At 28.7% G+C, this 15,548-nt stretch overlaps 1 protein-coding gene across 2 annotated transcripts; it reads right to left on the bottom strand.

The window, feature by feature from the left end:
* Nucleotides 1-583: 583 nt before the first annotated feature.
* Nucleotides 584-6,094, bottom strand: LOC110600085 (putative chloride channel-like protein CLC-g). 2 transcript variants are annotated; one of them, XM_043950576.1, is made up of 8 exons: nt 5,780-6,094; nt 5,480-5,680; nt 5,034-5,211; nt 3,555-3,817; nt 2,858-2,964; nt 2,695-2,773; nt 1,467-2,595; nt 584-1,083 (listed from the first exon to the last, which is right to left on the bottom strand). In XM_043950576.1, the coding sequence occupies exons 1-8, from the start codon at nt 5,923-5,925 to the stop codon at nt 949-951; spliced, it is 2,238 nt and encodes a 745-aa protein (XP_043806511.1). In that variant the 5' UTR covers nt 5,926-6,094; the 3' UTR covers nt 584-948. The 2 variants fall into 2 exon arrangements, with proteins under 2 accessions (XP_043806511.1, XP_021592495.1); XM_021736803.2 differs by having other exon boundaries at nt 2,695-2,964.
* Between the last annotated feature and the right edge of the window lie 9,454 nt (nt 6,095-15,548).

A 15,548-nucleotide genomic window follows, 5' to 3' on the forward strand; every position in this document is an offset into this window, starting at 1 on the left:
CCAGCTCCAATATAAACTCATTGCATTGTAAATTTTGGGTTTTATTGATAAGGTCAGAAACACAGGGTTCAATTTCGGACATGGTGATGGTTAAGAATGTGATGAAGAAATAGGATAGAGAATGAGAAGTGGAAAAAAGAGGAATAAAAGGATTAAGAAGGGGTAGAAGATATAGTTCATAGAAGAACAGGTTCAAGGCAAGGCGCCTCAGAGAAAAGGGGCATGCCCCAATTCAGGGGTCCAATGCTAAACATCAATTATTCGTGATGATCTAATCAACAACATTTACAACAAAAATATGCAGATTATTTGTTAGTAGTAATTAATTAATGTAATAATCTAAACTTCATGATAACATAGAAATGATTAATGAAGCACCTCCTTCCGATGCTGTTTTTCTCATCATATGGACCAAAAAAAAAAATACAAAATTTACTAATTATTTCAAAGATTTTATCATCTTATGTTTTTAAATTAAATTGTTTACTACCTCACACACTTTATCAATTTTGTTGTTAATTTTAAAATTAAACTAATTAATTCTTAAATATTTTAATTATTTACAGTTTTCTCTCCCAATTTATAATTAATTATAATTTCATTCTTCATTTCTTCCTCTCGTAAATTTCACTAAACAAATTAAGTTAGATATTTCATCATAGTTACATCATACTGCTTACAAACATCTCGATTGTTTACCCCGATCCTCATCTGATATTATTGGTTCTGGTTGATTTCCATGAAGAAGCACTGAAAAAATGGGGTTAGTCCTTCAAATATTGTGTGTTATGGAGCTCAAATAGGTTTCAGTACACCCTCATTTTCAAGTGCAACTTCCATTGCTCGCCTGAAATGCCCTGCGATATTTTAACTTAATAAGGCGGCCTGATTGTTTTCCACCTGCTCCTGAACAGGAAAGGGTTGATGCCCAATGTATGCAAAGACATCCTACAAAAATTTAAATAGTTGGGGCAGCCGGATTCTTAATCTTTTCCACCTGCTCCTAAAAAGCAAAGGATGCAAACTCAGTATGTGTTCTGGCATGAAGTCGTGTCTTGTCAATATACCCACAACAGGAGATCTCTGCAATTAAGAATAAGTGAAATGTAAGTGAATCTTTTAGAGGCAAATTATCATGTAAAAGTAAAACAAGAACAATAAAGAAAATGGACAGCCAAAGAACAGAGGAACTCTCAATGTCTGGCCTTCTAATTAATGAAACAAAACGGGTTCGTGCCAATTTATGTCCTACCAGGATAAGAACAAAGTTCTAAATAGAGAGAGACACACCAAAAGGAAAGATCTCATATCAAAAGGCAGATAAAAGAATAAGGAGATTAAGTATGAGGAAAACTGCCAAGAAATGTTGGCATATCAAGCTTGCAGCAATAACCTGTCAAATGCACTAATTACTTAATCTCCAAGTAGAGGTTGTAAAAAGAAAAAGATATTATAGAAGTTCTTACACTAGAGATCTTGGGTATCACAAGCAGATGCCTCAATCCAACTTCTCGGAATAGCATCCGAGCTTTAGCTAGTGACATTGTCTCCACAACAGTATAAGGTGAAGCATTAGTGAAAGGATGCAAATCTAAGAACATCTCCATCTCTTCTTCAGTAATTTGTATATCTTCTATCTTGTCACCATTGCCTGAGCCCCTTTTTGCAAAGTCACCAGCTGAGAATTGCTCCAAGGCATCAGGACCCATTGGCACCGGAGAGGATGAAAAGATTTTCTTCTTTAATAGTTCAATAAGATGAGCACGGAGGATTAGTCCATAAAGAACTTGACAGTCAGAAAGTGGGGGCTCATCAATTACAGGAAATCCATTATGCCTTGTTGTTTGAAGAACATGTACTATATTACCAACCTTCTCAATGCCATGAAACAGCTGAAGAGGACCAGTGACTACATCAGCAACTGTCAATTGCCTCATGTAAGGCTCTGCATGAGTTTCTAGATAAGGAAAACCCTTCGCTTTCATGATAAGGTCATAAATGTTACAATTAAATGCATCAGCCACAGTCTTGGAAACAAGAAGAACCAACATTATCAAGGGTAGAAGCAACAGATTATTGGTCAATTCTAGGATAATAACACATAAAGAAACTGTCATCCTCATAGATCCACCAAGAAATGAAGCAGCACCAAGCACAGCATAAAGGCCATGATTAAGACTGGATTTTGAACTGAATATCATACCAATAAAACGTCCATAAGATGCGCCTGTCACGATTACTGGCACAAAAAGACCCGCAGGAGCAACAATCCCATAGCTAAAGATACTAAGAAAAAAGCATGTTATGAAAAATATGAGAATTGACGAATACTGAAACTCAGCATCAGTATTCCTGCTGAAGAGATTCTTAATAGCATCATCGTTTGTGTTAAAAATGAGACTGGCAAGATCATTGTAATAACCAGGTTCACATTGAAATTTCTTGTAGTTGCCAGACCGGCCTATTGTTGGACAGGCTTCTGATGCATCAGCTGGACAAGGTTGACATGATGCCAGCCAAGGTAATCCAAAAAGAAGACAGGATGTGAATATGGAGATTGAACAAGCAAGCAAAATTCTGTAAACAGTGCCTTTCCTGAAAACAGAAAACAAAGAGAATCAATTCAGATATAGCATTTTAAAACAATGAAAACACGACTTCACACAAATATAAAAAACTAAAATAGGAGCTTACTCATTGACGAGGTTGTAGATTCGAAGAACTTTATCTAAGAGAAAATTGTATAAACTTCCCAATATTCCCCCTGTAACTCCTAGGAGAATAACAGGTGGCACATCAATGAGATGATATGTAACATTTGCCGAATAGACATCAAACATTATAAGCCCCCCTTTACCAAATAATCCACATTTGCCACTCAAACAGAAATCAATCAGAGCCCGAAGCACTATTGCAACTACAGCTGTTGTAAAGAAAGCTCTCCACAGAAGGGAACTTCTCCACCTGCATAACAACATCTTGGCATTAATATTTAGTACTGTGAGAAAACACTTCTATCTAGGCGGAACTGGAACATCTCTCTGCAAAGAGGTTCAACTATGACACAATTACTAAAAAGAGTTTTATTTATGAGAACAGGGTGTCTGTGTAGAGATCATTTAATTTTAAAAGTAAGGTTAGCGAATAATAAAAAAATTTAAATTTAAAGTAAGATAGCAAATAAAACACGCATGATTAGTGAATCAAAATTACAAATCAACTTATGTGATGATTGATGGACAGTGAATGGCAAACTATAGATATTATTATAACTTAAAGTCGAGCAATAACCGGAAGGAATACTATTGAGTAGAGAATTATATTATGTGGCTTGGGTGGAAAAGCACTCTATATTGCATGAAGATTATTGGAAAGAAAAGATCAAGAATAGGGCCTAAGTATTGATTTATGAGGTTTAGCCGAAATATTGCTGTGAAGACCCTAGCATTATGGCAAAAACAGTTGTAGTGCATGAAAAAGCACCAGATATCAACAACAGTTGGCAAGATTAAAAATGTTCAGTAGTTGAGTTTTCATGAGTAACAAACATATACCAAGATGCCATTTCTTCAAGAGCAAACAGCACACCACCAACTGGGGCACGAAAGGCAGCAGCAATTCCAGCAGCTGATCCACATGTTACAAGATCTCGCCGATCTCGGTCATTTTTGAAAAAGCGTAGCCATTTTCCAGTTAATCTGTATTTTTTAGATCCACCCTGACCCAACAATGATGCAATACATGCACCAGTATGCACCATAGGCCCTGCCTTTCCTATAAGAAGAGATGATGACACAGCAGAAATGCTTCCAATGATCTGCAAAATAAATAAACGTTTATAAGACATCCACAAATTAATTGAATTAAACAAATGTTTCTTATATCAGTCATAGGACAGAAAAGTTTAAGCAATTAAACAGTCCGCAATATAATTGAAATGCTTAACAGGCAGAATCTAGGCCTTAAGGACAAAATGAGTTCATGAAATACATTGTTCAGTTAAAACTGCATAGCATTAACACCAATGAAGTACACAATTTGCCTACTCAGAAAGGAGGCAATCTGCATCTCCTCATAAATTTAGGACACCAAGAGGGTCAATCTTTGTATCCTTTAGTTTTGGCCACAGTACAATTCACGTAAAATGACCAAAGACATGAAAGAAGAAACAAAACAGTTTCTCCTGGTTAAAGCAAATGTAGCTGAAAGAAGGAATAAATTGCAACTTGGTGAAATGGACTTTACTTGGTTCTTCACCCTTTGACACTCTCTATTCAACCGTATATGAAGCATATGTTTTCTGCAATCTAAGGTACATCTAGATTGTGGAATTATAATGTTTTCCATATTAAGTATGGGGGTGCATTAATGACTAATGAAACAAATGGGTCCTATAGTACATTTGCACTGAACATGGCCATAACCATGTATTCTTGATTTTCTTCACTTCAAAATTTTATTCATAGTAATAGGTTGAATGAGATAAATCAAATGAAACATGTGAGTTCGAGTGGCAAAGTACAACCGACTTGCTATAGCACAAACTCTACCAATTCAAACTTCAAATATCACATATATGCCCATGCAGCCATGCTTGTGATATAATACAGTACCATATTTTGAACCTTGGATGATTGCATTCTCAATACCATAATAAAGATATAGTAGGTTTAGGCCATCAGAAATAAAACATGCACAAAAAGAAATTCAGCAACAAACTGACCTCCATGAAACCTTCTCCATCTGATAACAAATAATTATGCATCAACGCCATCCAGAAAGTAAAATGCTTTCAGAAAGCTCTCCTTATTTTTAAAATATCAGGATCATTTATAAAACATTGAAATAAGGAGCAGCCTAATAGCTTATCACCCTTATAAAAATATGGATTGGACTCAGCTCAAAGAATTAAGAGTTTGACAAAAACAGACAGTCACTAATCAAGCTTAACAAACTATCCAATTCACCACCGCTTCCGATACTATGTCACTCTAATAAACACAGTCATTCAACATGCTCAGAAACACACTTGCCTTGACAACAAAAGTTCGCAAGGAAAGAATTCCAGGTGCATCCACACCATTGAGATACGCTTTCACTTCTGGTATACCAGAACCTGCAGCAGCCGGAGCTACAAAAGCTGTGATGATGGATGCGAACAGGGTAAGAACCAAATTAGAGACTGAGAACACAAGAAATGCCATCCCATACCTGCACAAATTTCAGAAACTACATAAAACTTTTTCTCAAAATTTGTTTTAGAGACTAACAAAAATAGGACAAAGAAAGCCTTCAATTTCCTGCTCAAGTCAAACCCTCTAACTGCCAGTCAAAGTAATTTCTCGCAAGTCGTAAAAACTAAAAACAAAACTTTCAAGGGGAAATTGAATTTATTTCCACTCAATTCCATCAAATCAGACAAAATCAAGCTAGATTTAATAGAAACCAAAAATTCAAAGAAAGAGCAGCCATCGCACACCTATGTAAGAGCATCATATTGGAAGTGACGACAAACTTAACACCAGCAATATTCTCAACAGCAAGATTGTTAAAAAATCCAATAAGGCTAACAATAATCCCAACCAAGAAGCAAAGCGACCACTTCATGAACACATATTGAAAAATCTGGATCTTTCTACTGGTCCTCCAATCCTGCTTGAAGAAATCATTCTCCGCAATCCTACAATCATTAACCAGCAACCAAACGGATTCAAAACCAGTCAAAAACAATAATAATAATAACAAAGTTCATTGAGGAGACTCTTAATAGTTATTATACTCGTAGTCGAGGCTTTCGATAGGGCAGACATTAGCGCCGACGATGGCAACTTGAGAGGTGGAGTTGGCGAGGGAACGGTGAGAGGTGATGAGAGGAAGAGTGAATGATTCATGGTCTGTTGCTCCATTGATGGAATTTGTGGACATAGCGGTTCCCTCCTTCGGTTTTGGTTCTTTGAAAGGTAGTTGGAGAGAAGTGTATGGCAAGATTTCTATATAAAGGAGATTAATGAGGAGGAGGATAAGAGCTTCGGACAGAGCAGGAGTTTCTGATTTTGGTGGGGAAGGTGAGGGGGGACTGCTGGGTAATGCTACGACGTTCCGAGCTTACAGTTAGCTTCGCTGGAATTTTCTTTTCTTTTCATTATATTAAATTAATTTTTAATAAAAAATTTATTAATTAATCGATTAATTTTAAAAAATATATTAAAATATTTTTAATATTTTAAAAAATTTAATAATTAATTATTTTATTAATTTTAATAGTTAAATATTATAATAAAATTTAAAATACTATTAATATAAAGAATTAATTAATAAATTTTTTATAAAATAAAAAAATAAATTAATAAAATTTTAAATTATAAAGATTAAATAGTCAAATATTGAATAATTAAAATTAACTGGATAAATAATTAATAAAATTTTTAAAATATTAAAAATATTTTAATATATTTTTAAAAATAAAAAAATAACTATAATATATATATTAAACTGTAAATTTTAATTTTTTTAATGTTATAAAATCTGTCATTTAGGTGTGCGTATTATTAGATTTTAGTTGTTTATCCCACGCGATGCAGGCCTGCATTTTAATAATTTTTTAATTTTAGTTCTGTTAATTTTTTTTATAATTACATTAAATTAATTATAACAAAGAAATTATGATTTGAATATAATTATTGATCATAATGTGTTTTAGATTATTTAGTTCTAGTAATTGTAGTACTCGATCAGATTAATTTTTGAGAAAATGATTATTTGATTTTATAGTATAAAAATTTATTAATTAATTATTTAATTTTAAAAAATATATTAATTATTTTCTCTATTAATTTTAATTATTAAATATTATTAAAATATTTAAAATATTTTTATTATGAAAAAATTAATTAGTAAATTTTTTATAAAATTAAAAAATTAATTAATAATTTTTTTCAAATAACAAGTATAATAAAATAGTTAATAGTTAAAACTAGCAAATAAATTAATTAATAAAATTTTTAAAATTTTAAGAATATTTTAATATATTTTTTAAAATTAATAAATAAATTAATAAATTTTTTTATTATTGATGGATTTAAATATTATAATTAAATTTAATTAAATTTAAATATAAAAAATATTCATATTTAATTGAATTTAAATTTTATATATAATATATTAATGAGTTTGAGTAATTTAAATTGATTTTTTTTATATAAGAATTGAGAATTGAGAGAGTAAAATATGAAATATTTTTTTAGATATATTTATTGTCAGTTTAAGCTTATAAATGTTAAATTAATATTTAAATATTAATGTAAGCTAAATTTAAACAAAATAATTTTTGCAGGCATCTTGGTCTTCATCGGTCTCGTTGTAGATGAACTGAACCAAATCACAAAAATCTAAAGACAATCCAATTGCCTATTGTTTATTTAAAAAATAAATTAAAACAAACAGCGGATCAAAATAATTTAATTGATTTTCTTTTTTTTTTTGAACTGAATTTAAGTGATTTTCTTATAATTAAGAAAAGTAAATTATTATTATATTTTAAGTTTAATCTATTTAATTAAAATATTTATATATTTAATATTAAATTGAAATATCTTTGTGATTTTATTTTATTAATTATTAAAAAATTTTATTTAAATTTTTAGTTTTTTAACGTTAAAAGAGAGAAACTTTTTAACTTTCTAAATATCTTAAAAAAGAAATACAAATAATTGAGAAAAGAAAATTTCTTAATTCAGATATTCTCTGATAAGCTCATTTTTTATATTTATCGTTAATATTTATAAATTTTTCTTTTTTATTATCATTAAAGCTGACATTGATAGAAAAAATAAATAAATAAAAATGATGAGAAGATATTTTTTAGTTAAGAATGGATATATGATTACGTGGAAAATTTTGAAAGTTTTATTTTTATAATATTTAAAATACTAAATTTTTTATTTTTTAAATTATAAAAAATAATATATTATTATTAAAAATAATATTATATTAAATAATAATTTATTTAATTTTTAAATAATAATACAGAAATTTAATTGATTTAAAATTTTAAATTAAATTTATTTTACCTTAAATAAAAATATATAAATTTAATTACACTTATTTTTAAAATCAAAGGGGGAGGGGAAGTTTCGTGAGAGAGAAGGTAGCGTGGAAGCCGAAGCTGGTAGGTAATGAATTTGTCAGTTGTTAGTGTTAGAATCCGAAATTGCCGGATGCTTTATCATATTCGTGAGTAATTTCTCCCTCCTTTTCTTTTCTTTTCTTTCCTTTTCTTTCCTTTGCTTGCTTTCTTTTTCTCAACTCACGCTGTCGCTTCATCCTGACGTGGCGTCTCCGTTGTCTGCATTTCATTTCCATCTCACACCATCTACCGCAACCAATACAATACGTTAAATCCTCTGCTGATTTGAGATAGAGGGAATATATTTTTATACGGATTTTAAATACTTATTTGAAAAAATTATTTTTTAATTTTTAAAGTTTAATATAATTAATATTTTTATCCTTTTTATTTTGACGATCCAACACTTAAGTGCTCATTTTCTTTTTCGTCTAAATTTATAGTCGTTCAATTCAAAATAGTCGTTTAGGACATATGAATTGACAAAATTGACTCTCATTAAAAGTCACTCTATTTTAAAATCACAAAACTCTATCTCTCTTTCTTTTCTCTCTTTATTCTCCTCTCTCGCGCTGCGCGCTGTCTTTATCTAAATTTCTCTTTTTCAACTTTGTCCCTCTCTCTCGCGCTCTCTCTGTCGAAACTAAACCTCTATATCGAAACTAAACCCCTCTGTCGAAACTAAACCCCTCTGTCTCTATCAAAACTTATCTCTCTCTCGTGCTCTCTCTATCTCTGTCAAAGCCTTATCCCTCTCTCTCGCGCTTTCTCTGTCTATCTCTATCAAAACTTCTCTCTCTGTGATCCCATTGTCTTTCATTTCCTTACTCTTCTCGAAAAACACTAAATCCACCACATTCTGAAGGTGAAGTCAATGTTTATATACGTAGAAAGGAGAAGTTGTTCATGTGGTTGGTGGGACATTTCAGACTTGCTATGCAAGCATGCTATTAGAGCAATAGGATACAAGAGAATTGATATTAAAGACTTTTGTGATAAATGTTTCACCATTTCTACATATAAAAAGTATATCAACATGCAATACATCCAATACCACAAAGGGATTTGCAACCAGATGAGAATCACCCACCAATGCAGCCTCCTCTTTTGAAAAGGCAACCAGACTAAAAAAGGCAAGGAGGAGAAAAGATGGTGAGGCAGGTCCAGCTCCAAAGAGAACAAGAAATGCCACAGTAGTTTGCAAAATGTGTCACAAGTTAGGTATAACAAAAGAACCTGTCAGGTTATACCAATATCTTTCTAATTACTATTTTCATTTACATATATGTTCATTTATGTAATACCCGGCTCGAGTCTGACATCGGAATTCCTGTAGTCCGGTGGAATACAGTGGAAGTCATTTTGAAATGGGACAGACTAGATAAGAGACGGTGGATATTAATTCTACTCAACCAATGGACCTCCATAGCCAAACATCAACAAATAAGATGCATTTTGAAAAATTAAAGCCATTTTGAAACTTATATTTTTTTGGCAAATTTATTTTTGCATGTTGTGATTTTTTTTTTGTGGACAGATGTGCAGGTTGTAAGTTTTTTGTTGGATATATTGGATGTGGAGCATGTTTTTTTTTGACAGATTTGGTTGAGTTTTAATTGAGTCTAAATTGAATGAAATTGTGATTTTTTTTATATAATTAGTGTGCATCTTTTAATGTTTTTTTTTCTTTACAGATTTCATTTGCAGGTTTTGAACATATATTGGTCTTCTTGAGAGCTTTTGATGTACAACTATTTTGAATATATACTGGTTATTTCAGATATGCAGATATTATAAAGTTATTTTGGACAACTTTGGAGAATTTAAATGGGTTTTTTTAGATATATTTTGTGATGCAATGGATAAAATTTTGTTTGCAATGTAATAAACTTATCAGTAGAATGATAAGGCTGATGTTGTTATTCAAATAATCAAACTTTTATATGAATGAATATGCTCCACATCCTGTATTATTTTTTCATTCCTCATACACGTTAATACTGCCACTTGATGGAATTGAACTTTGATTCACAAGTTCACACCACCCATGAAAACTTCCACACTCATTATCTCTGCAAAAAATAATATGGCTTATTAGGGTTTTCGGCTGACTCAGAAATCTTTATCTCAGCCCTTTTGCCACATCTGCAGTTCACATTCTTCAATCTTCCATTCCAGTACCTGGCAGACCCACTTGATACAGACATTATTTTTTCCCAATGATGATTCACAATAATGGCCGAAAGGAAATAGAGAATATACGAAGAAAAGAAAATAGAGAATATACGAGGGAGAATAAAGATATGAGAGAGTAGAAAGATATGAATGAAAAAAAAGATGAAAAACAGAAAAAAAAAAAAAGGAGAATAAACAATGGCAAAAAAGAAATATAAAAGATATGAGGGAGAATAAAGATAGAGGGATTTCACGTTGAGAGTGGTTTTAACAAGTTCATTAAGAGTATTTTTGAAAAAAAATTTCACCTCTCACCTTAGACTTTTTGACCAAACGTCTATTTTAGACGGAATGACTACGAATTTGAATGGAAGAGAAAGTGAGAAACTTAAGTGTTGGGTCATCAAAATAGAGGGAGAGAAGTGTTAATTGCGTTAAATATCAGAAACTAAAAAATAATTTTTCCTATTTTTTTTTAGTTAGATTTTAAAGTTAATTAGATTTGATTCAAATTTAATATAATATTAAAATCTCTCATTGGATGTTGAGCTTTCAATAAACATGCCATGCTCCAATAAAATTCTGAATGTGAGAGAGTGTGTTGAATTTCACATTGATTTGGAATAGGATAATGTGCTCTTGTGTGGTAAAAAGAGGTGTGTTAGAATCTCATATCGATTTAGAACGGTTTGAAATATAGTAATATACCCCTTATATGAGCCATATGCACTACTTCTTTTGAATTAATTTTTGGGTGAGTTGAATTTAACTCAAATTTAATACAATACCAAATAGCAGTTGTAACTAGACATGGTCGTGGTCCGATTTAATTTCGATTTGATTTTTTATTTTTTAAATAAATCATTTTAAAAAATTATATCAAAAGTTGAAATTTATTTTTAATTTATAAAAAATATTATTTATATTTAAATATAATATTATTTTATTTTTATACTATATATATATTATTTTATTTTTTATATTATATAAATGGATATATTTTATAATTTACTTATTAATAAAATATATATTAATAATATTTTGGACATATATTTGTTTTTTTATATTTTATTTAAGTTTTTTACCTTTATTTTTTTTAAGTCGAGATTGGATTAACCATTTAAATTTAAATTTAAAAATTAAAATTATAACCGTTTTAAAATCGGATTAAAACTGTTAAAAATATTAAAATTATTTTGAATAATTTTATATCAGGTGGATCTGGTTTAATTTAAAGAATAAATTAAACTATTAATTTAAACTGAAATCAAATAAAAACTGAGCTGTCTAGTTGTAACATAGATAAGCAAAATTTGTCTGTACTTGCAAGTTTATATATATAAATAGAGAGTAATTGAAACCGTTCTAAATGTTAAAAAGAATTTAATTAAATTAAACTAGATAAATAAAATAAAATTAAATCAAACAAAGCAAAACATAACCAACATGAAAAAAGCATGCAAATCAACCCGCTCAAATTCCAAAGAGCAGGTTTAGACACGCCAACAAGCACACTCTTAGCTCGCAGCACCCTCCACCATCTGAATTAGCAGTATTCGATTCAAATTGAAAAAATTGATCGAATCGAATTCATTGAAAATTTAATTCGATTTTTTATACATTTCAATTCAGTTCGATTTTTAATTTTAAAAATTTTAATTATTTCGGTTCGATTCGATTTTAATCAGGAAAAAAACCGAAAAAACCAAACCGAACCGATTAATGATAATAATATGTTTTTTCAATAATATAGAGAAATTAAATCATATTAAAATTAAAATATTTTAATTAAATTTTAAAATATTAAAAATAAAGGATAAAAAATTAAAAAATTAATAAAAATTAAAATCGATCGAACCGAATCGAACCGAATCAGACCGATTTGATTTGATTTCTAACCAAAATCGATTCGATTCGATTTGATTCGATTTTAAACCGAACCGACCGAATGCTTTCCCCTAGTAATCTCCCAGTATATGAATAATTTTATATTGAATCAAACCTAAAAAAATTTTACTTTTGGTGCATTCTCCAAAATTTCCATCTTCCATTCTAATTTCTACATTATAAACATTTTCCTTCCTAACCATTCTCTTTCTATTTTCTCTGCTGGCAGAATGAGAAAATCAACAACGTCATTCTTCTGGTCATCTTTTGAAACAAGCATGGCAACATGGAAGCTCTCTGTATCAACTCATCAAAGGTCTCCAACGTCTTGTCAACATCTACTCAAGCTATGTGAATAGCATCCTTCCTCTATTAATGGTTCTGAAACGCAGCTTAGATTGGACGTATTTCTTCAGTTTTTTTTTAATATTTAATTACATTTTAATTTTTAAATTATAATATAATTAATGGATAATTTTATATTTTTAAAATTAAAAATAAGTTAGAGTTTTATTTTTTTTAAATTAAAATATTTTAATTTTTATTTAAAAAAATATTTAAATTTTATAATTTTTATTTAAATTATCACATCAATTATTTTTTAACATGTTTTATCATTTAATTTTTATTCATTAAAATATTTTAATATTTAATAATATTAAGATATTTAACTATTTTTTAAATGATATTACAGAGGATGCAAGTAGGCTGTAAATTTTATAAATAGTATTTTAAAAAAATCATATTTTAAAAGATTTGATCAATTATTAGCTTTATTAATATTTGTAATAAATAAAAAAATTATAATTTTAAAAAGAAAATTTTAATAATTTAATTTTAAAAATATAAAAATCGATTTATTAATTATATTAAATTTTAAAAAGTAAAATGTAATTTACTCAATATAAATAAATAAAAATTTAAATATTTATAAAAATATTTTAATTATTTAAAATATTTATTTTCTTTTTAATTTTTGACTAATTATATGTATTTGACTTTAAAAATTTATTAATTAATTTTTTCATGAAAAATATTTTATTTTTTTAGTATTTAATAATTAAAATTAATGATGTCTCTAATTAATAAATTTTTTATTACTCAAAATAAAAAAATAATTAGTGATTTTAATAGAGAGACTAATATTTCTAAAATCAACACCACCATCTTATCCTTGTCTAACCCCTTTCCTCGTGGTCTTGGAAGAAATTGTGCTTCAATAAAAGCAAAAACACAAAGTGGGCAGAGAATTTGTGGCCATTATACTTGAATGCCAAATACAAGTTGCAATTAATCTTGCAACTTTTGCTCCTAAGTTACTTGACTTTCTAGTTTCAAATCTCACTCTACATCGATAATAATAATAATTAGTGAGATTTACAATTTAATTTTTAAATATTATTATTATTAATAAATTAGTTTTTATATTTTTTATTATTAATAAATTAATTTTTATATTTTTAAAAACCTATTAAATCGTGTTTATCTTTTTTCTCTATCAATAAAATAGTCTTTCCGTCTATTTCTGTTGTTAAAAATATAGCAAAAAACTAAATTATTCTCCTCCTCCTCTTCCTCCTCCTCCTTCTTCTCATTCTTCTTCATCATCGATTTTTCCTCCTCTTCTTATTCTTTGATTCTTTTTTTTCTTTGATTCTTCTTTTTATTTTTTTATTGTTCTTTTAAGGAGGTGATTCATCTTCTTTTTCATCATCTTCTCTTCCTCCTTCTTTTTCTTCTTCTTCTCCTTCATCATCATCATTTCTTTTTCTTTCTTCTTTTTTTTGAGAAAAAGGATGAGGAATGACTATTTCGTTGATGAAAATAAATGATAAAAATATTTTAATAAATATGAGAAAAAATAAGGATATTTTAATATATTTTTGAAAATATAGAAATTGACTCGTTAATAATAGCAATATTAAAAAATTAAATAAGTGATTTTATTTAAGAGCAAAATTGAATTTTAAAATTTTTATCTCTTATCATTTATCTATTATTAATAGAAAAGAGTACAGAGAGATTATTTTATTGATGGAGAGAAAATATAATAACGTTTTAATAGGTTTCTGAAAATATAAGAACTGACTTGTTAATAATAATAATATTCAAGAACTAAATAGTAAATTTTTCTAATAATTATCTTATAAACAATTAGTTCTGATCACACAAATTACACGATAAAATTAAATTTAATATTATTAAGAGTGTGCAATCACCATTGTAAATTTTAAAATTAAATTAAATAGAAAAAATCGAAAAGCATATTTTTATGAACTGAATTAATAATAAATCAAATTAACAAGAAAAATAAATCAGTTTGATTCTACTGGGTTATAATCAGTCTCAAATTAATAAGAAAAACCCCATTCCCTAAAGCCACAACTTCCCCTAAATCCTCCATTCCTCGTCATCACAAAACATAAATTTATTAAAGAATTTTCAAAAATATTAATCAAAATCAAACTAATTAATTAAAAAATCAATGTAAAAAAATCAATTCAATTTTTCAAAACGCTTTAATCATAATGTAACAATGGTATTTTTTTTCATTAATTTGATTCCATGTTATAAATAATAGCAACATAGTTAAGAGACGAAATTTATATTGTAGCATAATTTAAAGTGGGTATCAACAGCATGAACACCATGAGGACATGAAAATATTACAATTTTACTTTTATTTTCTTTAAAAAAAAAGGATTACAATCTTACTTAGTACTCAATAGTGATAGTTGATGTTGAGATTAACAACTTTTTAGATCAAAATTTTTCCCTTTTTCTTTTTCTTTTCTTTTTTTAGTTTAAAATGTTAGGCAAGCTTTTATTTTTCTATAATAGTAATAATAATTATGGAAAAAAGTTCTGCAAAGAAAAGGCCAACCAAGCAGAACAGAGCAGGCTATTGAAATTCAATCTATATTCTGATTTCACCAATACTCATTGCAAAAGGGAAAATTAAGAAATGTTAAACTGCGTCCCTGGCCTTCTTACCTACAATCCCCTTCTTTATTCTCTAATGGAGGCCTGTGGACGCAGCTTAACTCCTGAATTGCCAAGATCAAGTTTTTGTAATCTCTAGGGCTGAGCATTCGGTCGGTTCGGTTCGGTCTGAGCATTCGGTCGGTTCGGTTCAAAACCGAACCGAACCGAATAAACCAAAAATCAAAATTTTAGTGTTTATGAAAACCGAATCGAACCGATTTTGGTCAGAAACCGAATCGAACCGAACCGGTCTGATTCGATTCGATTCGATTTGATCGATTTCGATTTTTAATATTTTTTTATTTTTTATACTTTATTTTTAGTATTTACAAATTTAATTAAAATATTTTAATCTTAATATGATTTAATTTCTCTA

This window comes from Manihot esculenta, chromosome 14 (genome assembly GCF_001659605.2).
Source record: "Manihot esculenta cultivar AM560-2 chromosome 14, M.esculenta_v8, whole genome shotgun sequence".
NCBI classification, from domain to species: Eukaryota; Viridiplantae; Streptophyta; class Magnoliopsida; order Malpighiales; family Euphorbiaceae; genus Manihot; species Manihot esculenta.